At 48.7% G+C, this 26,237-nt stretch overlaps 1 protein-coding gene and 1 non-coding gene across 2 annotated transcripts in view; both read left to right on the top strand.

Moving 5' to 3' along the window:
* LOC101926296 (von Willebrand factor A domain-containing protein 3A) overlaps positions 1-14,601 on the top strand; it is a 62,718-nt gene extending 48,117 nt beyond the window's left edge. Inside the window, exons 25-34 of the transcript XR_006694821.3 lie at positions 872-969; positions 2,386-2,523; positions 4,379-4,487; positions 6,320-6,464; positions 7,892-8,036; positions 8,795-8,946; positions 10,579-10,702; positions 13,332-13,429; positions 13,616-13,681; positions 13,797-14,601. This is a non-coding gene — a transcript (von Willebrand factor A domain-containing protein 3A). The remainder of the gene's footprint in view (positions 1-871; positions 970-2,385; positions 2,524-4,378; positions 4,488-6,319; positions 6,465-7,891; positions 8,037-8,794; positions 8,947-10,578; positions 10,703-13,331; positions 13,430-13,615; positions 13,682-13,796) is intronic.
* A 5,900-nt stretch (positions 14,602-20,501) lies between these two features.
* SDR42E2 (short chain dehydrogenase/reductase family 42E, member 2) overlaps positions 20,502-26,237 on the top strand; it is a 30,457-nt gene continuing 24,721 nt past the window's right edge. The window contains exons 1-3 of the mRNA XM_065536690.2: positions 20,502-20,565; positions 23,002-23,889; positions 24,357-24,452. Of these exons, the coding sequence (XP_065392762.1) occupies positions 23,038-23,889; positions 24,357-24,452 (948 nt within the window). The 5' untranslated portion in view covers positions 20,502-20,565; positions 23,002-23,037. The remainder of the gene's footprint in view (positions 20,566-23,001; positions 23,890-24,356; positions 24,453-26,237) is intronic.

Raw genomic sequence — 26,237 nt, forward strand, 5'->3', positions numbered from 1 at the left:
GGGCACTGGTGCATCTGCAGCAAGCCTGTCCTCAAACAACTCAGTTCTCCCAGCCCTGGGAAATGGACATGCAAAATTTTGACAACAACCAGGGAATGAGAAAAGTCAATATTGAAGATGAGACCTCCTGAGATCCTCAGGCACTCCGACTCTGTCCACTAGGTGCAGTTTCCTTAGCTCTAAGGCAGATGGGAAGGGATGGAGATGATTCCCCTAGGCCAGCCTGATTGACTGCTGTGAAATGGTGCAGATCCCAAGAACAATTCATTGCTAGGCGGGAGGTTCCCAAACAGCCTTTCCCCATCCACCCAACAGCCTCTCTTTCTACCTCTCAGCAAATTGCACTAAGGGCTTTTACAACTGACTTGATTGACAGAGAAATTGACGTGAAAAAGGGAGCAGGGGGAGGGAAGAGAGGTACACAGAGTGACCATCTTGGTTCATTTGTGCTTCTATAAAGGAATACCCAAGGCTAGGTAATTTATAAAGAAAACAGGTTTATTTAGCTCAGGGTTCTGCTGGCTGGAAGTTTGGGCATCTGGTGAGAGCCTCAGGCTGCTTCCACTCATGGTGTAAGGCACTGGGGAGCTGGCATGTGCAGAGATCACATGGAGAGAGAGGAAGCAAGAGAATGGGGAGGTACCAGGCTTTTATTTAACAGCCAGCATTTGCGGCAACTAATAGAGGGAGAACTCACTCGCTCCCCACCCTGTCACCAGGGAGGGCATTGATCTATTCATGAAGGATCCGTTCCCATGACCCAAACACCTCCCATCAAGCCCCATCCCCAACACTGGGTATCACATTTCATGAGGTTTGCAGGGGCTCAAACATCCAAACTATAGCAATGACCTTACTCTGCTTCTCCTAGGCTCGGTGTACAAGAAGTACCCTCAAGGAAGGGGCGTGAGAAGGATTAGCTCTTCTATTGACTTACCCACAAAGGATACAGTTTGCTCAAGCCAAGAGGTATTAAGTTGCTTGTACCAGCACATGCCCATTAAGCAATAGAGTAATTCCTTCCACCAGCCATTACTTCTAGGAGTGGGGGTATAATCAGAAATGAGAACAGGCCGGGCACAGTGACTCACACCTGTAATCCCAGCACTTTGGGAGGCCGAGGAGGGCGGATCACTTGAGGTCAGGAGTTCGAGACCACCTGGCCAACATGGTGAAACCCCTTCTCTACTAAAAATTTAAAAATTAGCCAGGTGCAGTGGCACGCCCTGTAGTCCCAGCTACTTGGGAGGCTACAGCATGAGAATCACTTGAAACCGGGAGGTGGAGGTTGCAGTGAACCGAGATTGCGCCGCTGCACTCCAGCCTGGGTGACAGAGGAAGACTCTGTGTCAAAAAAAAAAAAGGACAAACCTGATAAGAACAATTCCTTACTGTGGCAGATGGGATAAGGGTTAAATAGACCTAAATTCAAAATCTAGGTCTGCTATTTCCTGCCTGGGTGACCTTGGGCAAGTCACCTAGCTACACTCAGTCTCACTGCCTTTCTAAAATAACGACAATTGTGCCTGTCAAATAAGATTGATGTGAAGATTCATTAAAGTGAAATCAATGGAAATCCCCCATCTTGTGCCTAAGGGGACGGTCGTCCCACAACTATTCAATAAAAGCCTGAGCTTGGGTCTGATTGTGTCGATGGCGGATGCCATCCCTGGCTGCTTTGAGCCTGCCCATTGTTGTGTCCCTTGTTGTGACAAGGAGACTGAGATTATCCTAATTGGGTTAGAGTCTGAGTTTTCGACCAATCAGGGCTTTCCACTCAAATGTTGTGGGTGGGGTTGAAATGGATGTTGGGGAAGCAACAGCGTCCACTAGACTAGGGTCTGGGAGGTGCTCAATAGATTTTGTTGTTCACCCCCAATATTTCTTTTTTTAATTTTTTTTTGAGACAGAGTTTCACTCTTGTTGCCCAGGCTGAAGTGCAGTAGCACTATCTTAGCTCACTGCAACCTCCACCTCCTGGGTTCAAACGATTCTCCTGCCTCAGCCTCCCAAGTAGCTGGGATTACAGGCATGCACCACCACACCTGGCTAATTTTTTGTATTTAGTAGAGATGGGGTTTCACCATGTTGGTCAGGCTGTTCTCAAACTCCTGACCTCAGGTGATCCACCCCTGTCAGCCTCCCAAAGTGCTGGGATTACAGGCATGAGCCACTGCACTGAGCCTGCCTCCCATATTTCTTGTGCACTTCTCCCCCAAAGCCAGGGAAGGAATTTGCATGGGATGGATGCTCAGTGAGGACCTGGGAATCCCACATTTCAAACATCATACAGGTTTCAAACATGAGGTTCTCATAGATGAATCAGATGATCATTCAGTTGAGTCTGAATTGCCTAAGATAATAGTTCTTTCCTTTATTCTAAAGTGGATGGCAAAATATGGGCTCAAAAAATTGAAGCTGGAGATTTCCAGATGCATGGGTCCCAACTGCACTCATCAAAAGTCAGGACAGAGGTCAGCATCAGCCAAACACTGCAGCATCTTCCCCAGCGTTGAGATCCGCGTAAGTCACGATTTTCATCACCGTTTTTTTTTCTCTCCCAACTCAGCTGCAAATGGCAGAGAGCAGTGTAGGGCACTCTGGCCTCTATTTCTGCTTGTGGGAACTGCCCTCCTCCCCAAAATGAGACTCCCCTCACCAAATAGGAGATGCAAAATCCTGTTGGAAAAAAAGCCAACTTCCCAGAGGGCCTCAGATCCCATTCCAGGGTTAGATGGGCTCATTGGAGTAAGAATTAGAAACAATTGCTGAGGCCAGGTGCGGTGACTCCTGCCTATAGTACCAAGTGCTTTGGGAGGCTGAGGTGGGAGGATTGCTTGAGCCCAAGAGTTTGAGACCAGCCTGGGCAACATAGCAAGACCCCATCTCTGGAAAAAAAAATTAGATTAGCCAGGTGCCGTTGTGTACCTGTATTCCCAGCTACTTGGGAGGCTGAGGCGGGAGGATGAGTTGAGTCATGGAGTTCAAGGCTGCAGTGAGCCGTGATCACGCCACTGCACTCCAGCCTGGGTCATGGAGCAGGAGCCTATCTCTTAAAACATAAAAAGGAAAAGATAAGAAAAAGTAGCAATTGCTGACAAGATTGGACCATGGCTGAAGTGTTCACCCATAAGAATGCTGTACCCCAATACTGATGACGGTTCTGTTATGGCAGCAAATAGGGGTTGTGATAGAAAGTGAAGGGTTCTCTTCTCTATTTTCTAATTTTGGGGTGATTTTTTATTGCTTTGACACTAGAATATGTAAATTTAGTACAGAATGAAAATCAGATCATTTCTCTCCTTGCCCTTTTATCCTACATTATCAAGATTAGGGGAAACTAAAAATAGCCACAAAAATTCAAAATTATTCACTAGAGGAACATCGGGTCGTTCCAGTATGCTGCCCCTCTCCACCCTAAGTCATTATTTAGTTCAAAATTTATGAACTTCTTAACCCACCATTAAGCGTTTTCTATTTTAAAATTTAGAGATCATTGACCAGGCGCAGTGGCTCACGCCTGTAGTCCCAGCACTTTGGGAGGCCGAGGCGGCAGGATCACCTGAGGTCAGGAGTTCAAGACCACCCTGGCCAACACAGTGAAACCCCATCTCTAGTGTAAACACAAAAATTAGCCAGGCATGGTGCCGTGCACCTGTAATCCCAGCTACTCAGGAGGCTGAGGCAGGAGAATTGCTTGAACCCGGGAGGCAGAGGCTGCAGTGAGCCAAGATCGCACCACTGCACTACAGCCTGGGCAACAGAGTGAGACTGTCTCAAAAAACAAAAATTAGAGATTATTATGATTTTTATTAATACAGCAACTGCATTTACCAAAAACCAAAATCATCCTAATTCCCTACTCCTTTGTAGAACCATAAATCTACTAGTTTAATAAAAGAAAAAAAGGCTTTAAACAAACAAACAAAAAACATATGCTTAACAGATGGTTATTTTTTGTGGGTTTTTGTTTGTTTGTTGAGACAGGATCTTGCTCTGTCATCCAGGCAGGAGTGCAGTGGTGCAATTGCAGCTCACTGCAGCCTCTACCTCCCTGGGCTCAGGCAACCCTCCCACCTCAGCCTCCCCTAAGCAGCTTGGGACCACAGGCACATGCCACCACGCCCGCTAATTTTCTGTTTTTGGAAGAGATGAGGTCTCCCTATGTTGCCCAGGCTGGTCTTGATCTCCTGGGCTCAAGTGATCCTCCTGTCTCGGCCTCCCAAAGCACTGGGATTACAGGGATGAGCCACCATGCCCAGCCAACAAATGTTTTGAGAATTGTTAACCACGATGGAACAAACAATTTTAGGGGGTGATGGGGATATGAAGAAACGGCTGATGGGATGGATGCTTGCCTCCACTTGCCTTAACCCAGGGAGTGGTGAGACACATTCACTGGACGCCTGGGGAGATGGAGGTGTACATCAGGCACTTGGAGAAGGTGTTAAGGCGCTATGTCCAGAGGCTGCAGTGGCTGCTGTCCGGTGAGCCTGCCCACTGCCCTGAAGGGTGGAGGAGCATGAGGGGATGTGGAAGGCTAGCCCCAGGGACCCCAATATCATTCCTTCCAAAGCCAGGCCTTGTGAGAACTGCAGATCAGAGGATTAGGCCAGGAACATCATCCAGGTACCACATGACACTGGGAGGCTGGGCGTGGTGGCTCATGCCTGTAATCTCTGCACTTTGGGAAGCCGAGGCGAGTGGATCACCAGTCAGTAGTTTGAAACCAGCCTGGCCAACATGATGAAAATATAAAAATACCCTACTAAAAATACAAAAAATTAGCCAGGCATGGTGGCAGGCACCTGTAATCCCAGCTACTTGGGAGGCTGAGGCAGGAGAATTGCAGAGGTTGCAGTGAGCTGAGATCGCACCACTGCACTCCAGCCTGGGCAACAAGAGTGAAACTCTGTCCAAAAAAAAAAAAAAATGACAGTGGGTTCAGAGGACAGGCAAGGGGCTGGATAACAGGGAGTTAGAACATGGGCCCAAGAGCTCCAGCGGGAGCTCACACACGTCACAGCCTGCTCTGCAAGGCCACCTGCCACACCTTGCCTTCCTGCAAATGACAAGGGGCTCACTGTCAAAAGGTTTGCTTTAATATTGACTGGGCCCTAGCAAAACAACCCTGGAGGTACAGATGGTAAGGGGAACTGACAGAGCAGAAACCCTCTGTTTTTTTATTATTATTACTATTTTATTTTAGAAACATGGTCTTGCTCTGTCACCTAGTCTGGAGTCCAGTGGTGCAGTCATGGCTCACTGCAGCCTCGAACTGGGCACAAACAATCCTCCCACCTCAGCCTTGCAAGGAGCTGAGACTACAGGCACGTGCCACCATGCCCAGCTTACTTTATTTATTTTTTTAAGATACAGAGTCTCGCTATGTTGTGCAGGCTGGCTCTGAACTCCTAGGCTCAAGCGATCCTCCTGCCTCGGCCTCCCAAAGTCCTGGGATTATAGGTGTAAGCCACCACGGACCTCTTTTCAGAGAGCACCAAGTCCCCTCCTGGAAAGGCAAATGGACAGGGTTGGGCTGTGGATTAAGAGATGGTCTGAAGCATCAAACCCAAGAAGGTGGGCAGACAGCTAGAACTGGACAGGAGGGGATTCAGGCTATGGGGCCTGGAGGGTTTCTGGGGCAATAGGAGGAGGGAGGAAGGGAGTCCTATATGGAGATCCTACAGGTGGCCTTGTATGTGCCACTCAGGGTCTATGTAAATTTATTAGGTCCAGTCCTCTGCAGTAGGACCTGGTATAGATGGTCCACGGACAGGGGCGTCATGATGACTGCTGCTCCAGGTACAGTTGTCAGGTCAGAGGCTGAGCTGGGACAGAGAAGGCATGAGCCTCTCTCCACTCCCAGTTCACATTACCCCTGGGAATGGTGACTTAAAACCAGAGATCCAGCGATTTCTTTTGTAGTACAAGTCCCCCAGCTGACATACCAGTACACACCCAAACACTATCTAATATTTCAAAGCAATATCATGATACTATTGAATCCAATCACTTAACTTTAAGGATGAAGAAACTCAAGCCCAGGAGGTTTAACCGCTTATACAACTCATCACAGACAAAGCCAGAGCTGAAATCTTGATCTCCTAAAGCCCAAACTGCTGATCAGGTCTGCCCTTGGACAATCGCCCCCTCCCACAGCACCCCAAAGGCCGTCTCCCAGTGGGGTGACATCCAATCAATGATGAGGCAGGCAACAGGTGTCGCAAGACTTTATAGTTGATAGATACAGTGAGGGAAACCACCCAGGAGGAGGGACCCCTCACCCCCTGCCTCTGCCCCACCTGTCTCGGAGCAGGGAGCCGCCGACTGTTTGGCACTGTTTTGGAGAGCAAAGTATGCATTTTGCTGGACACGTCAGGGTCCATGGGCCCCTACCTGCAGCAGGTGAAGACAGAGCTGGTTTTGCTGATTTGGGAACAGCTGCGGAAGCGCTGTGACAGGTAAGAGGCGAGGGCTGATCAGGAAGATCAAAGGGGCAGTTCCCGGGGCTTCCCTGGTCAAGCACACCGTCTCCTCTCAGTGCCAGCAGGCCTGGAGTTTCTGAGATGCTCTTCTGAGTAACACATTTGAGTAGGAAAGAGCACTGTATTCCGCTCTGCTGTGAAGGAAAGCAGTTTTTAGAGGCTGGGTATGGTGGCTCATACCTGTAATCCCAGCAATTTTGGGGGCCAAGGCAGGAGGATCACTTGAGCTCAGGAGTTCAAGACCAGCCTCAGCAACAAAGTGACACCCCATCTCTACAAAACATTTAAAAATTAGCTGGGTATGGTGGTGTGCACCTGTAGCCCCAACTACTTGGGAGGCTGAGGAAGGAGGATCACTTGAGCCCAGGAGGTTGAGGCCGCAGTGAGCTATGATTGCACCAGTGTACTCCTGCGTGGGCAACAGAGTAAGATGCTGTCTCAAAAAAAAAAAAAAAAAAAGGAACGCAATTTCAGGCCTAGGGACAATTGCAGGCACAGCGAAGGAACTACCATGTGGCCTTGACGTAGGGCTTTCAGCTGAACTCAATTTTTCAAATTATTTAATTATTTAATTTTTTAAATTTTTGTGAACTTGATTTTTGAGTGGAGGAAGTTGTTTATTTTCCCTATCCGGAAGGGTTGACCCTAAGGGGACCCCAGGGGACTCTCATCTTAGACTAGGCCTCGTTCTTGCCTTAATCAGAGTACACATTTCTTGAGCACTTTCTGTGCACCAGATGCTTTACACGCATCATTGCATCAACTCTCACAATGAGCCTGTGAGGCGTTGCTGTTATCAGCCCCCATTTTTCAGAAAAAGAAGCCAGGACTTCAAGAGGTTAAGACACTTGCTGAAGATTGGGTAACCAGTCACTGGGTGAGCTAGGATTGTTTGGGATTTTTGTTTGTTTGTTTGTTTTGACACAGGGTCTCACTCTGTTGCCTAGGCTGGAGTGCAGTGGTGTGATCATAGCTCACTGCAGCCTCAGCGTCCTGGGCTCAAGTGATCTCACACCTCAGCCTCCCAAGTAGCTTGGACTATAGGCACACACCACCATGCCTGGCTAATTTTTTTTTTAATTTTTTTGCAGAGATGGGGGTCTCACTATGTTGCCCAGGCTGGTCTTGAACTCCTGGCCTCAAGCAATCCTCCCAGCTTGGCCTTCCAAAGTACTGGGATTACAGGCACAAGTCACTGTGTCTGGCTTGAGCTGGGATTTAAATCTATCTCTGTCTGCATCCAAATCGTCAGTATGTACCCTCTCACTCTCAAGAGGCCCCACAGCCCTCTCCCTGAGAGGCCACGGGGCTCATTGTAGGAGTCTTCAGTCTAGACGGGCCTATTCTAACCAATCTCTTTCTCCCCTTCTCTGCCCCTCACCTCCTCTTTTCCTCCTCCCCAGTTTTAACCTGCTCAGCTTTGCAGAGAGCCTTCAGTCGTGGCAGGACACGCTGGTGGAGACCACAGATGCAGCGTGCCATGAGGCTATGCAATGGGTGACCCACCTGCAAGCTGAGGGCAGCACCTCCATCTTGCAAGCATTGCTGGCAAGTCCCACCATGGAGCCCGACCTTGATGCAAAACAAATACCATCATCCCCTGTGCTGACACTGCACGATGCTTTAGGATTTACAAAGGGCACTTTAGAATTGACAAAGCACATTTCATCTTCCCAACACCCCAGTGAGAAAAGGATTCTCGATGTTCTCACGTTATAGACGAAGACACAGGCTAGGTGTGGGGGCTCACACCTGTAATCCCAGCACTTTGGGAGGGCAAGGCAGGTGGATCACCTGAGGTCAGGAGTTCGAGACCATCCTGACCAACATGGTGAAACCCCATCTCTACTAAATACAAAAGATTAGCTGGGCATGGTGGCACATGCCTGTAATCCCAACTACTTGGGAGACTGAAGCAGGAGAATTGCTTGAACCCAGGAGGCAGAGGTTGCAGTGAGCCGAGATTGCACCATTGCACTCAAGCCTGGGCAACAAGAATGAAACTCCATCTCAAAAAAATAAAAATTAAAGAAAAATAGATGAAGACACAGGCTCAGAGAGGTTAAGTGACTTGCTTGGGATTAACCAGCTAGGCAGCGAGCCATGCTCTTCCTCCTAAACCTCAGCAGCTTCCTTGGTCTGTCTGAGGCTGAAAGAGAATCTCTCAGTCTTTTTGAACAGGTCAGAGGCATCCAATCAGATGCATTTTGGCAGAGGCGGCAGCAGGCACCACCTTTAGGCATTTGGTTCTTGTCTTCCGGGTGAGCCTCTCTCCTGAGCCTGACAGCCGTCCTGTGTTCTTTCAGAAAGCTTTCAGTTTCCATGATCTGGAAGGACTGTACCTCCTGACCGACGGAAAGCCAGACACAAGCTGCAGCCTTGTCCTAAATGAAGTCCAAAGACTCAGGGAGAAAAGAGATGTGAAAGTGCACACCATTTCCTTGAACTGCTCAGACAGGTGCGCGATATGGAGCCACACATCTCAGCAGGGAGATCCAAGCTCCCCACCTAATCTACCTGCTCACTTAGACGCCGGTCTTTCCTGGGCCCTAATCCTGTAAATCAGAAATTAGGAGAAGTGGCCGGGCGTGCTGGCTCACGCCTGTAATCCCAGCACTTTGGGAGGTTGAGGCAGGTGGATCACTTGAGATCAGGAGTTCAAGACCAACCTGGCCAACATGGTGAAACCCTGTCTCTATTAAAAATACAAAAATTAGGAAGGCGTGGTGGCATGCGCCTGTAATCCCAGCTATTCAGGAGACTGAGACGTGAGAATCGCTTGATCCAGGGAGGCAGAGGTTGCAGCCAGCCGAGGTTGCTCCATGGCATTCTAGCCTGGGCAACAGTGAGACTGTCAAAAAAAAAAAAGAAGGAAAGAAATTAGGAGAAGCATTGTTTTTCTAGAGGGCCCAAGCAGGTGTCACACCACAGGTGAAAACCCCTCTCTTTATTCAGACATTTCCCTCTGACTTCCTCCAGCCTGGAAACACATTTGCACGAGATTCACACAGTCATGTCACAGTCTCCCTCCTACTCTTCCCTGGGATCACATTTGTGAGTATTTAGGGGACATTTAGGGGAAAAGCTAGAAAGAAAAATATTAATGTAGCCTCATCATGGTTATTTTTATAAACGATCACTATAGAACATGTGTTATGACTGGGCACCATGGCTCATGCCTATAATCCCTGTGCTTTGGGAGACTGAGGTGGGAGGATCAGTTGAGGCCAGGAGTTCGAGACCAGCCTGGATATCATAGCAAGATTCTGTCTCTACAAAACAAAACAAAAATGTGAAAAAGAACACATGTCAGATAAGACTCAGCACCTTCAAAAATCAAAACTTTACTATTAGCAAAACAGACTACATAGGGACATATTTTATCTCTTGGTCTAAACCATAAGCCCCATAAGTGTAATATGTGTCCTTTACAGGCCTAACACATAGTAGGCACTGGATAAGTGTCCCATAAAGAAATGGGGGCTAGGCTGGGCACGATGGCTTACACCTGTAATCCCAGCACTTTGGGAGGCCAAGGCAGGCAGATCACCTGAGGTCAGGAGTTCGAAACCAGCCTGGCCAACATGGCGAAACCCCGTCTCTACTAAAAAAATACAAAAATTAGCCTGGCGTGGTGGCCAGCTCCTGTAGTCCCAGCTACTCAGGAGGCTGAGGCAGGGGAATTGCTTGAACCTGGGAGGTGGAGGTTGCAGTGAGCCAAGATCATGCAAGATCACTCCAGCCTAGGTAACAGACTAAGACTCTGTCTCAAAAAAGAAAAGAAGAAATGGGGGCTGGAGTGTGTGGGCTGTGTGGTTTGAGGGGGTCCAGGCTAGATGGCAACACTCACACGGGGAACACGGGGACTCCTCTTCCCTCAAGCAGCAGCAGTTGCTATAGCCATCCATAAACTGGTGGGGAAAGTGTCCTTTGGTGTTCTCATGGTGGTCTCCATGGCACAAGCCACCGCCCATTGCCAGGCTGATTTCTCTTAAGCCCCACAGACTTAAGTTCCCCATGGACCTGGGGAGTCACACCAACTAGGCTAGTCAGTCAGCTTCCCCACCTGCCCTCTGTCCCTTCCTTCCAGAGCGGCGGTTGAGTTCCTGAGAAAGCTGGCTTCCTTCACCGGCGGACGCTATCACTGCCCTGTGGGTGAGGACACACTCTCCAGAATGTGCGGCCTGCTGACCAAAGGCTTCATCAATGAAAACGTAAGTTGCAGAGCCACTGAACATGAGTTCTGTTGAAACAACTCAATAAAATATCAACAGGCATGGGGTTTTCCTTCTTGAACTCCTGGGCTCAAGTGAACCTACCACCTTGGCCTCCCAAAGTGTTAGGATTACAGGCATGAGCCACCACGCCCGTCCTGGGTTTTCCTTCTGACTAAAAAGATCTCTGCTTTTCGTTGAGACAAAATATTAACTAAAAAGGATTGGGTTTCCCTGCCACTGTCCTTTTAGGCTGACTCTCCTCAAGACTGGGAAAGAAGCAGGATTTGAGGGTGTTGTTATATTTCCTGATGATCAGACCAGTTTGCCTGTGTTGGAAATTTATGTGGCTTTATGTAGATTACCTCTTTTAATATTATACCCATTTAACAGATGAACAGCAGGCCCAGCGAGGTTTAAGAATACACCTAAAACTGGGCATGGTAGCGCACACCTGTAATCTCAGCACTTTGGGAGGCCGAGGTGGATGGATCACTTGAGGTCAGGAGTTTGAGACCAGCCTGGCCAACATGGTGAAATGACGTCTCTACTGAAAATACAAAAATTAGCTGGGCATGGTGGTGTGCACCTGTAATCCCAGTTACTCGAGAGGCTGAGGCAGAATTGCTTGAACCTGGGAGACAGAGGTTGCAGTGAGCCGAGATTGCACCACTGCACTCCAGCCTGAGTGACAGAGCAAGACTCCATCTCAAAACAAACAACAACAAAAAAAACTAAAGTCAGAGGAAGTGGTATAGCTACAGCCCCAAGACACCCACGATCTTAACCTTTGTGCTTTAATTCCTGCATATTTGTGTCTTCTGGGGTTCAATTCATTGAAACACAGACATTCAAGTTATCTGTTAAGCAATAGATCTAGCAAAGTCATAGGTTATCTATGAAGTAATAAATCTAGTAAAGTCATAGATTTCAATGATCTACTTCTGACTTAATAGGAAAATTCTGCACATATTTATACCTTTTAGGAATGCAATGTTGCCAGTGATAACATTCCCAGGACAACAAATTATCAAGTAAGACAACCAATCAGAATTCCAGATTTCTTTTCAGAGGTTAAAGGTTACTTTCACAGGACATGGCATAATTTTTTTTTTTTTTTTTTTTTTTTGAGACAGGGTCTCATTCCGTTGCCCAGGCTAAAGTGCAGTGGTGCAATCACAGCTCAGTACAGCCTCTACCTCCTGAACTCAGGCAATCTTTCCACCTCAGCCTCCGGAGTAGCTGGGATCACAGGTGCGCCACCACGCCCAGATAATTTCTTTAATTTTTTGTAGAAACAGGATCTCACCATGTTGCCCAGGCTGATCTCAAACTCCTGGGATTAAGTAATCTTCCCGCCTAAGCTTCCCAAAGTGTTGGGATTACAGGCCTGAACCATCAGGCTCGGCTGGCATAATCTTTGAAGTCTGGGTAGCCTTACATGATTCCTTCGTTCAACTAGCTCTTCTAGGGACAAGTATCATAAATAATACAGAGAACAGAACAAATTGGTAAAAGTAATGAATATTCACCCAAGTGTCCTTATTATACAGGAAAACAAGTGATGATATGTTTAAGGCTCTCAGCTTAGTACCTTATCAAATCAGATTCTCTGAATTGTTTTTGCATGCAGACTGGGATTGCTGTGCTACTACTGCCAGGCAGAAGGGACGGTTTCCTCTCTTTCTTAGGGCTTATGAACTGTGAGACATGTAGTTTTTTTCTTTTTCTTTTTTTTTTTTGAGACGAAGTCTCACTGTGTCACCAGGCTGGAGTGCAGTGGCGCAATCTCAGCTCACTTCAGCCTCTGCCTCCTGGGTTCAAGTGATTCTCGTGTCTCATCCTCCTGAGTAGCTAGGATTGCAGGTGCCTGCCACCACACCCAGCTAATTTTTATATTTTTACTGGAGATGAGGTTTCATCATATTGGCCAGGCTGGTCTCAAACTCCTGACCTCAAGTGATCCACCCACCTCAGCCACCCAAAGTGCTAGGATTGGTAAGATGTATTTTTAAGGCTAGGTGGTGAAATTTTATTCGTTAACATTTTTTAAAAAGCATGTCTCAGCCAGGCGTGGTAGCAGATGGCTGTGGTCCTAGCTACTTGGGAGACTGAAGTGGGAGGATAGCTTGAGCCCAGGAGTTTGAGGCTACAGTGAACCATGATCACGCCACTGCCCTCCAGCCAGGACAGCAGAGCAAGGCTCTGTCTAAAATCAACCAAATAAAAAGCATACCCGTGAATCTATTTTACTAGAAGAAATGCAAAAAATGATTGAAGAGATTTTACTGAATAGCGGTGAGATAAGGAACCTGTGCCACTTCTGTTCCACTGGCCCAGAGTGGGGCCACCTTCACTCAATTTCTGACACTATCTTGCTTTGCCACCGTCCCCTCCCTACACTGACTCTCACACACCGTATTTCAAAGTGTCCCCTTTGCAGAATGACTGTCTTGATAGGTAGTGAGCTTCCTGTCCCTGGAGATATACAAGCGGAGGCTCACAAGATTTCCTAGACTGGATGGAAGCCAGAACGTGATTAGCTCTAAAATGCTTTTTCTGAGATTTTGGATTTTCAGCTCGCATCTATTTAATGGATCAAACTTCACACTCACTTCCCCTTTTTAAGGATCCCACGCTGCCACCATTTGAAGGAGATGATTTAAGGAGGCTGGCCCAGGAGATCACCAAGGCCAGAAGCTTCCTCTGGCAGGCCCAGTCCTTCAGGTATGCCCTTCACGCAGCCTTTCCCGCCTGCCATTTGGCTACAGCCCGTGGAGACCCCGGACCCCATCTAGAAGGGCCGCACCCATCATGGTACCCTTGCTCCAAGGGTTCCTGCCCTGCTTCTCCCAGCCAGCCCAGAAATCTGGGCACCAGGGAGACCATCTTTCTTCATCTCGTGCCCACCAGATCCCAACTCCAGAAGAAAAATGATGCAGAACCAAAGGTCACTCTTTCCTAGAGAAGTGTTCTCAGGTAAGGGGAGGGGCTAGACCCCACACTGCCTGAGTGTGCACTAAGCACCAAGTGGCATGCTCTGTTTTGTGGTCAATAATAACTTTGGTTAAAAAATAATGATTCCTCTAAACAGAAATGTCATCCTACAAAGGACCACTTACTGAGCAAATCCCGGCCCAGAGGGCAGGATGGGGTGGAATGCTGTGACCCGCAGGGAACACGATTCCTGGTACCAGGACTCCCTGGAAGCTGAGGAAGGAAAGTCTCTGTCTTTTGTGTGAGAGTCCATTCCTGGGTCTAATCTAACTCTCAAGCCCTGTCCCGCAACACACCCTACTCTCCAGCCACTAGACTGTCCCTCTCTGGGAAGCCCTAAACCAACCCCCTGCCTGAACGGTGCTTCTTGCCTCCTCTGCCCGGAGACTCCTGCTCACCCATCAAGGCACAGCTCAAATGACATTAGCTCCCTGGGACCCATCTAGAGCCAGGGGCCTCCAGTCTTTCTCTGGCAGCATCCTGACCACGCAGAACTCTCGCACTCAGCACTCCATGTCATGCCACCTTCCTCGCTGATCTAGCTCTTCTCCTTGACCGTGAGCTCCCTTGGGATGAGACTGCTGTCCCAGGATCTGCAGGTCCCCAGAAGCTGCCACATGGGAGACACATGGTGAACAGTGAGCAGGCGGCTGAGCTGTGGGAGTCCAGCTCTGGAAAGCAGCTGATGGGGTGGTCTCCACCCTGGTCCATCACAGGCTAATGCAGAGTCACAGTCAGCCCATCCTGGAGGAAGAAGAAACAAGTGAGCCTCACCACCACTCTCCATCCCTGCCCAACCAAACTGAAGTGAAGGCTGCTCATCCGGGGTCATTTTCCAAAATTAAAAACAATTACTTTTATTCCACTAATAAGATCAACATGACTTTAACTGTTTGAAATGATCATTGGCGTATGTGTGTGTTTGTAAGTTTTTAGTGACATAGAACTTTATTAAAAGACTCATACCATACTATATAAAGGATTTCAATAAGAAAAAGATAAAATTCCAATTTTTTTTTTTTTGAAATGGAGTCTTGCTCTGTTGCCCAGGCTGGAGTGTAGTGGCACAATCTCGGCTCACTGCAACCTCCACCTCCCAGGTTCAAGCGATTCTCCTGCCTCAGCCTCCTGAGCAGCTGGAACTACAGGGGCCTGCCACCATGCCCGGCTAATTTTTGTATTTTTAGTAGAGACAGGGTTTCACTATGTTGGCCAGGCTAGTCTTGAACTCCTGATCTCAGGGGATCTGCCTGCCTTGGCCTCCCAAAGTGCTGGGATTACAGGCATGAGTCACCATGCCTAGCCCATCCCAATTTTTTTTTTTTTAATTTTTTTTATTTTTATAGAGTCTCACTCTCTTTGCCCAGGCTGGAGTGCAGTGGCACAATCTTGGCTCACTGCAACCTCCACCTCCCGGGTTCAAGCGATTCTCCTGCCTCAGCCTCCCGAGTAGCGTAGCTGGAATTACAAGCGCCTGCCACCACGCCCAGCTATTTTTCTTTTTATTTTTAGTGGAGACGGAGTTTCACCATGTTGGCCAGGCTGGTCTCAAATTCCTGACCTCAGGTGATCCACCCACCTTGGCCTCCCAAAGTGCTGGGATTACAGGCGTGAGTCACCACGCCCGGCCCATCCAATTTTTAAAATGGACAATAGGTACATGAAAAGGTGCTCAACAGCCTTACCTGCCAGGGAAATGTAAATTAAAACCACAGTGAGATGCCACTACATCCCACTAGAATGACTAAAATCAAAAAGACTGGGGCTGGGCACAGCGGCTCATGCCTCTAATCTCAACACTTTGCGAGGCTGAGATGGGAGAATTGCTTGATGCCAAGGGTTCAACACCAGCCTTGGCAACATAGCAAGACCCCATGTCTCCAAAAATTTAAAACAAATTAGCCAGGCATGGTGGCCCAATGCATGCAGTTTTAGCTACTCAGGAGGCTGAGGCATGAGGATCAGTTAAGCCCAGGAGTTTGAGACTGTAGTGAGATGTGATTGTGCCATTGCACTCCAGCCTGGGCAACAGAGTAAGACCCTGTCTCTTAAAAACAAAAACAAACAAAAAACAAGATGGTCAGGCGTGATGGCTCACATCTGTAATCCCAGCACTTTGGGAGGCCGAGGTGGGCGGATCACATGAAGTCAGGAGTTTGAGACCAGCATGGCCAACGTAGTGAAACCCCATCTCTACTAAAAACACAAAAATTAGCTGGGCATGGTGGTGCACACCTGTAATTCCAGCTACTCAGGAGGCTGAGACATGAGAATCACTTGAATCTGGGAAGTAGAGGTTGCAATGAGCTGAGACTGGGCCATTGCACTCCAGCCTGGACAACAGAATGAGACCCTGTCTCTAAAAACAAAACAAAACAAAGAACTACAATATCAAGATGTGGAACAGTTGGAACGCTCATATTCCAGTTAGGGTAGGGGTTGGGGTAGGGACGTGTAATTTGACTCAATAACTTTGGAAGACTATTTGGCAATTTCTACTAAAGTAAAACATGTGCCTACTCTATGATCTAGTAATTCCACTCCAAGGGTAATGAGTGCATATGTTAGACAAAAGACATATAAGGATTTTCCCAGCAGCCTTATTCATTAGAGCTCAAAACTGGAAACTACCCAATGTCCATCAGTGGCAGAATGTGCAAATAAAATCTGATACATTTTACAGTGAAATACTATGCATCGATTTAAAAAGAATGAACAGTTGACATGGTGGCTCACACCTGAAATCCCAGCACTTTGGGAGACCAAGGCAGGTAGATGACTTGAGCCCAGGAGTTTGAGAGTAGCCTAGGTAACATGGTGAGAACCCATCCTACAAAAAATACAAAAATTAGCCAGGCTTGGAAGCACATGCCTGTAGTGCCAGCTACTCAGGAGGCTGAGGTGCAAGGATCACCTGAGCCCAGGAGAGGTTGAGGCTGCAGTGAGCCTTGATCATGCCACTACACTCCGTCCTGGGCAATAGAGTGAAACCCTGCCCGCCCCCAAAAAAGAATGATCTATACAGCTATATTCAACAAGATGCATCAGTCTCATAATATTGGGCAAAAGAAACCAGACACAAAAGAGTACATACTGTATAATGTCATTTATATGAAGTTCAAGAACCAGCCAAATTCCTTATTGGTGACTGAAGTCAAAATAGTAGTTACCCTGTGGGATGGGGAACACAAAGGGGACATCTGGCATGTTGAAAATATTATATATCTTGATCAAGGTAGGAGTTACATTGAAGTATACATAAGTAAAAATTCATCAAGTTGTTTAAAAACACTCAGTTGTGGCCAGGTGTGGTGGTTCATGCCTGTAATCCCAGCACTTAGGGAGACCAAGGCAGGCAGATGGCTCAAGGCCAGGAGTTCGAGACCAGCCTGGCCAACATGGAGAAACCCTGTCTCTACCAAAAATACAAAAATTAGCCAGGCGTGGTAGTGGACACCTGTAATCCCAGCTACTCGGAGGCTGAGTCAGGAGAATCGCTTGAACCCGGGAGGTGGAGGTTGCAGTGAGCTGAGATCGTGCCACTACACTCCAGCCTGGTAACAGAGACTCTGTCTCAAAAAAAAAAAAAACGAAACTCACTTGCTAAGGCTTGATGAGACCCTCCTTTGGCCAGATTCTGTGCTGGGTCCAGGAAGGCAGTGGTGACCACAGCCCCTGCCGTGGTTATTCTCAGTCTGGTCCATCTTGCACAGCTGCCATTTTGGGTCACCCCTGTAAATACAGAGAAAAGGGCCAGGCCGGGCGCGGTGGCTCAAGCCTGTAATCCCAGCACTTTGGGAGGCCGAGACGGGTGGATCATGAGGTCAGGAGATCGAGACCATCCTGGTAACACGGTGAAACCCCGTCTCTACGAAAAAATACAAAAAAACTAGCCGGGTGAGTTGGCGGGTGCCTGTAGTCCCAGCTACTCGGGAGGCTGAGGCAGGAGAATGGCGTAAACCCGGGAGGCGGAGCTTGCAGTGAGCTGAGATCTGGCCACTGCACTCCAGCCCAGGTGACAGAGCGAGACTCCGTCTCAAAAAAAAAAAAAAAAAAGAAAAGAAAAGGGCCTGTGGTGGTTGTATTCATTTGCTAGAGCTGTCATAACAAAGTACCACAAATTGTGTGGATGAAACAATGGAAATTTATTGTCTTATTGTTCTGGAAGCTGGAAGTTCAAGATTAAGGTGCCCTCAGGGCCATGATCCGTCTGAAGACACTGGGAAGGATCCATTCCAGACTTCTCCATTCTGGTAGTTCCTTGGCTTTGGGCAGCATAACTCCAGTCCTCACATGAAATTCTCCCTATGTGCATGTCTCTGTCCAAATTTCCCCTCTTTATAAGAGCACCAGTCATACTGAGTAGGGGCCCACGTTACTCCACTATGACCTTAACTCATTACATCTGCAATGACTCTATTTGCAGAGTTAGGGTTAAGTACGTGGGATTGGGACTTCCACCTATGAATTTTGTGAAGAACACAATTCAACCCGTCACAAATATAAATTATGCTTCTCTTTGCAAGACAATATCAGGAGCTGGTACCAGGGAATGTGAGTTCTCTGACCCTGTTGGTGGGAGAAGAGGCTGGCCTTTATGAATGGAAGGCTGGACCAGACACATGGCTTATGAAGTGGGGAAGGACAGGACCTAGGTTCAAATCCCAACTTCCCATGTAATGAGAAGAACAGCTACCATTGTTTGTGCACTGATTGAGCCAGCACCATGCTCAACATTTTGCATAAAGCATGTTAGTCATAAACCTCACAGCATTGCAACTATTAAGTGCACATCATTTGCAGCTTACAGATGAGGAAACTGAGCCTCGTAGGTGCTCAAAGACACACAGCAAGGAAGTGGCAAAGCTAAGATTTAAATCCAGGACAGACCCCATGGCTTTCCCCACCACATTTGGAGCCCCTTTTCTGAACCTGTTTCCCTGTCTCTAAAATTGAGCTAAAACAGAGTTGTGAGGATTAAGCAAGATCTCTTACTATCTGGCTCATACAACATGCAGACTAAGATTTTGTTTTTCTCTTCCCCACACCTGTGCCCACAAAGGGTGTTGTATGGGTGGAGGCTTTTTCAGTTGCCCTTTTCAGAGCAAAGTGACCAGCCCTTGCTGCTCTCGGCCCCTGTGGCTCCATTACAGCAGTTGTGAGCTCTTGGGCACAAGCCTGACCCTCCAATACCACCACTTGAACATGAGTTTTCTTTTACTGAGACAAGATCTCACTCCATTGCCTGAGCTTTCCAGCAGTAAGATTGCAGTGGTGCAATCACAGCCCACCATAGCCTCTACCTCCCGGGCTCAGGTGATCCTCCTGCCTCAGCCTCCCAAGTAGCTGGCACTACAGGCACATACCACTATGCCTGGCTAATTTTTTTGTATTTTTTCATAGAGATGGGCTCTCACCATCTTGCCCAGGCTGGTCTCAAACTCCTAGGCTCAAGTGATCTGCCCACCCCAGCCTCCCAAAGTGCTGGGATTACAGGCATGAGCCACACCCAGCTGAACATGAGTTTTCAAAGGGTGATATTATCCAGCACTGAAGAAGCATCCATCAAAAGTAGAATGATGTGATTGATGCATAAATCAACAGAGATGAGTGAAAGATTGCAAGACAGGAAGAGTAGATAGATGGGTAGAAGGAAGGAAAGAAAGATATATGGGATGAATTAGATGGGTGGAAGGTTGGATGGATGGAAGTTTGGATGGATAGGTGGAAGGATAGATGACAGGAGGTTGGATGGACAGGTGGAAGAATGGATGGATGAAAGGTCGTATGGACAGGTGGAAATACAGATAGATGGAAAGCTGGACGGACAGGTAGAAGTACAGACAGATGGAAGATTGGATGGATAAGTGGAAGGATGGATGATGGAAGGTTGGATGGATAGGTGGAAGGATGGATGGATGGAAGGTTGGATGGATAGGTGGAAGGATGGATGGATAGGTGGAAGAATGGATGGATGGAAGGTTGGATGGATAAGTGGAAGGATGGATGGATAGGTGGAAGGATGGATGGATAGGTGGAAGGATGGATGGATGGAAGATTTGATGGATAGGTGGAAGGATGGATGATAGAAGAACTTTTTTGGTTTTTTTTTCTTTTTGTTTAAATATTTGCAAATCATTCATCTGATGAGGGATTTATATCCAGAATATACAAATAACTCTTAAAAATCAACAAATAACTCAGCTGAAAATGAGCAAAGGATTTGAACAGACACTTCTCCAAAGAAAACACATCAATGTGCCAATGAGCACATGAAAACATGTTCAGCAGCATTAGCTATCAGGAAATATAAATGAAACCACAATGAGACCCCACTTCACACCCAACAGAATAGTTAAAATTTTAAACATAGATTATAAGTGTTGGTAAGGATGTGGAAATCTTGGAACCCTATACACTGCTGGTAGGGTTGTAAAATGGTGCAGCTACTTTAGAGAACAGTTTGGCCGTTCTTCTCTAAACACAGAGTAATCGTATGACCCAGCAATTCTGCTCCTAGATATAGATAAAACCCTTTTTCTTGGGGTTCTAGGACGACTTGGCCGGCAGGACAGAGCCCGGCACGCAGGGCCTTTGTGTGTTTTCCCACCAGAACCGTGGACCATTTTGCCCATCCCGGCCCTACTGGCTTCAGTTTCTCCCCTATGAGAGCCTGCGGGTCTCTACCTGAGAGAATGCAGGTGCTCCCCGCCGGGTGCAGAGGAGCAGGCGGGGGGCGGTCCGGATGCCACGCTCCGCCCCGTTCTGCCCCCTCTGGAGGAGGAGGTGGCCCGGTGGCCCTGGCGGCGCGGAGTCTGGCGCAGCGCGGGGAGCACGCAGCGCAGCGCCGCGGGAGCCCGGGCCAGGTGAGCGAAGCCCGGACGCGGGCCAGGGAAGGACGCAGGTGCGGGCAGGACAGAGAGGGTGAGGGGGACAAGAGGGGAGGGATCCCCACCCTCGAGCTGCCCGCGAGCCCAGCGCGCCCAGGGTCAGTCCCTGATGATCCCCACCCTTTTGCCAGTTCCTTCCACCAAACCCGCTTTTGGGGTCCCCATCGACCTGGATTCCGGCGGAGACATTGTCTGTGACTCCATCAAAGTTTCCTCATGTTCTCTGGGCCTCAGTTTCCACCTCTGGGTAATGGGAACCATAGCCTGTACTTCACTGAACTTCCAAAAGAATGAGTGCAGCCATGTCCGGGGTGGGTCTGGCGCGCGACCATAGCACGGCCAGATCGCGAATATGCCCCAGAGATTTTTGTTCACCCAGCAGCATTCGCTGGCCGCCTGCTTTGTGCCAGGCACTGTTCTAGGTGCTGGGACACTCCAGGGAATGAAATCCTCCTGGAGCTTTGCAATCTAGCCTTGCAAGGCATTCTGGCGTCTGTTTTCTCATGACCACCCTGTGAGGAGCCAGAGCAGCCAGAAATATTTGGGTCCATTCGCAGTTGTGCCTACTGAGGTACAGTGAGGTTTTAAGGCTGTTACCCAAGGGCACACCCCAACAAGTGAGTACCCAAGGCTGAGTCCAGCTTTTGCCACAAAAGGCATCCCCTTAGGGTAGAAAGTCAACTCTGATCGCATAGACCCTTCCCCAGAACAGAGTCCTCTGGGCCTGAGTATAAGAGGAGGGCTTGCTACTGGCTGCATCCTCTCCTCTCCCTCTGGGGGATTTAGGCCCCTCCTCCATGATGATTTGCATTCTCTCTCATTAAACCCATGAATGGACTGGGCACGGTGGCTCACGCCTGTAATCCCAGCACTTTAGGAGGCCGAGGCAGGCGGATCACTTGAGGCCAGGAGTTCAAGACCAGCCTGGCCAACATGGTGGAACCCCCATCTCTACTAAACATACAAAAATTAGTCAGGTGTAGTGGTGCGTGCCTGTAGTCCCAGCTACTGGGGAGGCTGAGGGAGGAGAATTACTTGAGCCAAGGAGATGGAGGTTGCAGTGAGCCAAGATCACACCACTGCACTCCAGCCTGGGCAACAGAGTGAGACTGTCTCAAAAATCTAAAAAAGATCTAGGGAGCCGGGTACGGTGGCTCACACCTGTAATTCCAGAACTTTGGGAGGCTGAGGTGGGAGGATCACTTGAGGTCAGGAGTTCAAGACCAGCCTGGCCAACATGGTGAACAACTCCATCTCTACTGAAAATGCAAAAACTTACCAGGCATGGTAGCATGCACCTGTATTCCCAGCTGCTTCGGGGCCTAAGATGGGAGGATCACTTGAGCAGGGAAGGTTGAGGCTGCAGTGAGCTATGATTGCGCCACTGCACTCCAGCCTAGGCGACAGAGAAAATAAGTAGTCTGAGGCTGCAAAGAACAGGATCCTCAGTGCTGTCCCCCTAGACCCATAGACCAGAACCTAAAGCCTGCAGAGGGATTGGGCAGACCCTGTGGTACCAGCCACCCACACTACTATTGGACCTGGGAGGACCAGAGGCGGCAGGTGTCAGGGTGGGGACAGGCACAGCACTTGGAGTCATGTACAAGTTTCCAGGGTGCAGAGTCCTTTTGGATCCATGTGGATTCTCCTCCTCCTCCTCCTCTTTCTCTTCCTCCTCTTCCAGAAGGCCCTCCCCATCTCCCCAGTCAGAAAGCAGCCACCTCCCATTCTGGTGAGGTTCCCGCTGGATGATTTGCCCTGTCTTCCTTCGGTGCTCCATGGAAACTGGAATTTTAAGAAACTGGTAGAGAAGTCAGGAATGCTTAATGTCAACCTCAGTCACACAGTGTGACTTTGGGCCTCAATTTCCCTAGCTCTAAAACTCAAGTCTTGGCTGCCTTGTCTCTGACTCTGTGCAGAGGACAGCAGCCACACTGGAGATTTTTTATTTTTTATTTTTTATTTTGTTATTTTTTGAGATTGAGTCTCACTCTATTGCGCAGGCTGGGGTGCAGTGGCACCATCTCAACTCACTGCAACCTCTGCCTTCTGGGTTCAAGCAATTCTTGTGCTTCAGTCTCCTAGCTGGGATTACAGGTGTGCCCCACCACACCCAGCTAATTTTTGCATTTTCAGTAGAGACAGGGTTTCACCATGTTGGCCATGCTGGTCTCCAACTCCTGGCCTCAAGTGATTCGCCCACCTCGGCCTCCCAAAGTGCTGGGATTACAGGTGTGAGCCACCGCGCCAGGCCCCCACTGGAGATTCTTGAGATTCTGAAAGGGACAGGTTCCCTGGGAACTCAGAAAGTCTCTAATTTCCACCTGGAGCTCCCCTCAGTCCTAGATGTCTAATAATCTATGTGACGTGAAACGATTCTAGAGCATTCTTTCTTCTACTTTTTTCCCACAGGTGGTCGGTTTCTGGGTCTGCATGGCTCAGTAGAGGATGAAGTCCAACCCCCCAGGCTCCTCCCCAGAGGCCTGCAAAGCTGCAGGCCAGGGTGAGAAAAGCTGCCCCGTCTGCCAGGCCTGTGGAGAGGTTTCAGGTCCAAGATCTGGTTTAGGGTCTGAGTCAGGGCCTGCACCAAAGCCTGGTGCCATTCCAGGGCCTGGACTGGGGCCCAAAGCTATTCCAGGACCTCAGGCGGGTTCTGGTGTTGCTCCGAGGCCTGGTGCTATTTCAGGGACTGGACCAGGTCTAGGACCTGGGCCAGGAGCTAGGTCAGTACCTGGACCAGGAGCTGAGTCTATACCTGGTCTAGGAGCTGGGTCTGTACCTGGGCCAGGAACTGGGTCTATACCTGGTCTAGGAGTGGGGTCTATACCTGGGCCAGGAGCTGGGTCTGTACTTGGGCCAGGAGCTGGTTCTGGACCTGGTCTAGGAGCTGGGTCTGCACCTGGGCCAGGATCTGGGTCTGTACCTGGTCTAGGAGCTGGGTTGGGACACGGTCTAGGAGCTGGGCCAGAAGCTGGGTCAGTACCTGGGCCAGGAGCTGGATCGGTACCTGGGCCAGGAGCTGGGTCTACACCTGAGCCAGAGCTAGGACCTGGGCCCAGACAGGGGTCTGGGACTGGGCCCAAACCCAAAGAGTCAACAACAACCCCAACACCAGCGCCGCAGCAGAAGACTCAAGCCAAACCCACAAAGGTTGCCAGGCAGAAGGTTCTGGTGACTGGAGGAGGAGGCTACCTGGGCTTTAGCCTGGGATCCCACCTGGCCAAGAGTGGCACTCCTGTCATTCTGCTTGATCGCCGCAGACCCCAGTGGGAACTGTCCCCGGAAACCGAGTTCATCCAGGTACAAGGGACAAGGGTCTTAATAGACTGGGGTGGTGGTGATGCTCAGGAGCCAGTGTTTGATGTGAAACCTGTGGTGTGGGGTTTAGGGGCACAGACCCTGAAGCCAGACTGTTTGAGCTATAGGTCTGGCTCCAGTGCTACCAGCTGGGCAGCTGTGGTCACAGAAAGGGGACAATAGTAACTAACACCTACTTCACAGGGTCTCTTTGGGAGTTGATGAAACAGTACACATAAACCTAGCACAGCCCCTGTGACCTAGAGAGTGTGATGAATGAGCAGGGGATGATGCTCACAGTGCCCTGTAGGATCATTTAGTGAATCCTTCCCCACCAGCCTTTCCTGATGCTACAGAGGCTTAGCCTGGGCTGGGTCAGGAGGCCAGCTCTGAGAGGAGGCAAGGTGCAGAGGTGTTATCTCTTGCCTTGGACTTGGACCCCCTTCCCTCATCTCTTTCCTCTGATGCAGGCTGACGTCCGAGATGAAGAAGCCCTGTACCGTGCCTTCAAAGGGGTGGACTGTGTCTTCCACATGGCTTCCTATGGAATGTCTGGGGCTGAGAAGGTGGGCTTCTCACACATAACACCTAGAGTTAGACAGAGTAGGGTTCCAGTCCTGGCTCTGCCCTCAGGCCCATGCATTCCCTATCATGCTTCACCTGCTGTAGGAAGGACTTGGGCTACTCCCACCCTGCATCCTGCATCCATGAGACCAAATACCAGTTCGGCCATTTGGGTTTGTTTTTTGTTTTTGTTTTTTTGAGACCGAGTCTCACTCTGTCACCCAGGCTGGAGTGCAGTGGCACAATCTCAGCTCACTGCAACTTCCATCTCCCAGGTTCAAGTGCTTCTCCTGCCTCAGCCTCCCGAGTAACTGGGATTACAGGTACCACCAACACGCCCAGCTAATTTTTGTATTTTTAGTAGAAACGAGATTTCACCATGTTGGCCAGGCTGGTCTCAAACTCCTGACCTAAGGTGATCCACCTGCCTTGGCCTCCCAAAGTGCTGGGATTACAGGCATGAGCCACTGCACCCGGCCCCAGTTCTGCCATTTCATAACTGTGTTATCTAGGGCAAGTTTACTTAACCTCTCTGATCCTCTTTCATCATCTGGAAAGTGAGGATATTGCTATTAGTAATAACACAACCTCTTCAGAGAGCGATGTAATAGTATCCACCAAAACATACATACACCCGTTGCCTCAGAAATTACACTCATTTGTGTATTTGCAGCATTGTTTTTAATAACAAAACACCAGAAATAACCCATCAGTTGAGGACTATTTAAATAAATTGTGTTTTACAGTCAAATTCTATGCAGCCATTCAAAAGAAAGAGGTAACTCAAAGTGTGCAGATTAAAAAAACAGTTTCCAAGGTGCAAAGCAGTGTTTGGCATTCTCCTGTTTGTTTCCAAAAAAAGCTAAAGAAACTGTTTATTTCTGTACTCACACATGCTTATATGCTGATATTAACGAGAACAGATTATCTCGAGAAACACTGGAAATTTAACAGTGGCTGCCTCTGGGGAGGGAAAAGGAAGATTTGGAATCAGGAGTGGGAGGGAAACTTCTTTTTCACCATACACCCATTTTACTATTTGAATTCTTTTTAACCTTGATCGTGTTGCCTATGAAACAAAAACAGCCGCAACAAGAATAAATATAGAGCCAGGCATGGTGGCTCACACCTGTAATCCCAGCACTTTGGGAGGCCAAGGTGGGAGGACTGCTTGAGCCCAGGAGTTCGAGACCAGTCTGGGCAACATAATGAGACCCCATCTCTATTTAAAAATAATAAAAGTAAATTTTATTATTTTTATTTATTTATTTATTTATGAGACAGAGTTTCACTCTGTCTCCAAGGCTGGAGTGCAGTGGTGCGATCTCGGTTCACGGCAGCCTCCACCTCCCAGATTCAATCAATTATCCTGAGTAGCTGAGATTACAGTCACACGCCACCACACCTGGCTAATTTTTGTATTTTTAGTAGAGATGGGGTTTTGCCATGTTGCTCAGGCTGGTCTCAAACTCCTGACCTCAAGTGATCCACCTGCCTTGACCTCCCAAAGTGCTGGGATTACAGGCATGAGATACCACGCCTGGCCAAAATTTTTTAAGAGAATAAATATAGGCTGGACGCAGTGGCTCATGCCTGTAATCCCAACACTTTGAGAGGCCAAGGCAGGTGGATCACCTGAGGTCAGGAGTTTGAGACCATCCTGACCCACGTGATGAAACCCCATCTCTACTAAAGACAAAAACATTAGCCGGACATGGTGGTGCATGCCTGTAATCCCAGCTACTTGGGAGGCTGAGGCAGGAGAATCATTTGAACCCAGGAGGCAG

The sequence above is a fragment of the Macaca fascicularis genome, chromosome 20 (assembly GCF_037993035.2).
Source record: "Macaca fascicularis isolate 582-1 chromosome 20, T2T-MFA8v1.1".
Classification (NCBI taxonomy): Eukaryota; Metazoa; Chordata; class Mammalia; order Primates; family Cercopithecidae; genus Macaca; species Macaca fascicularis.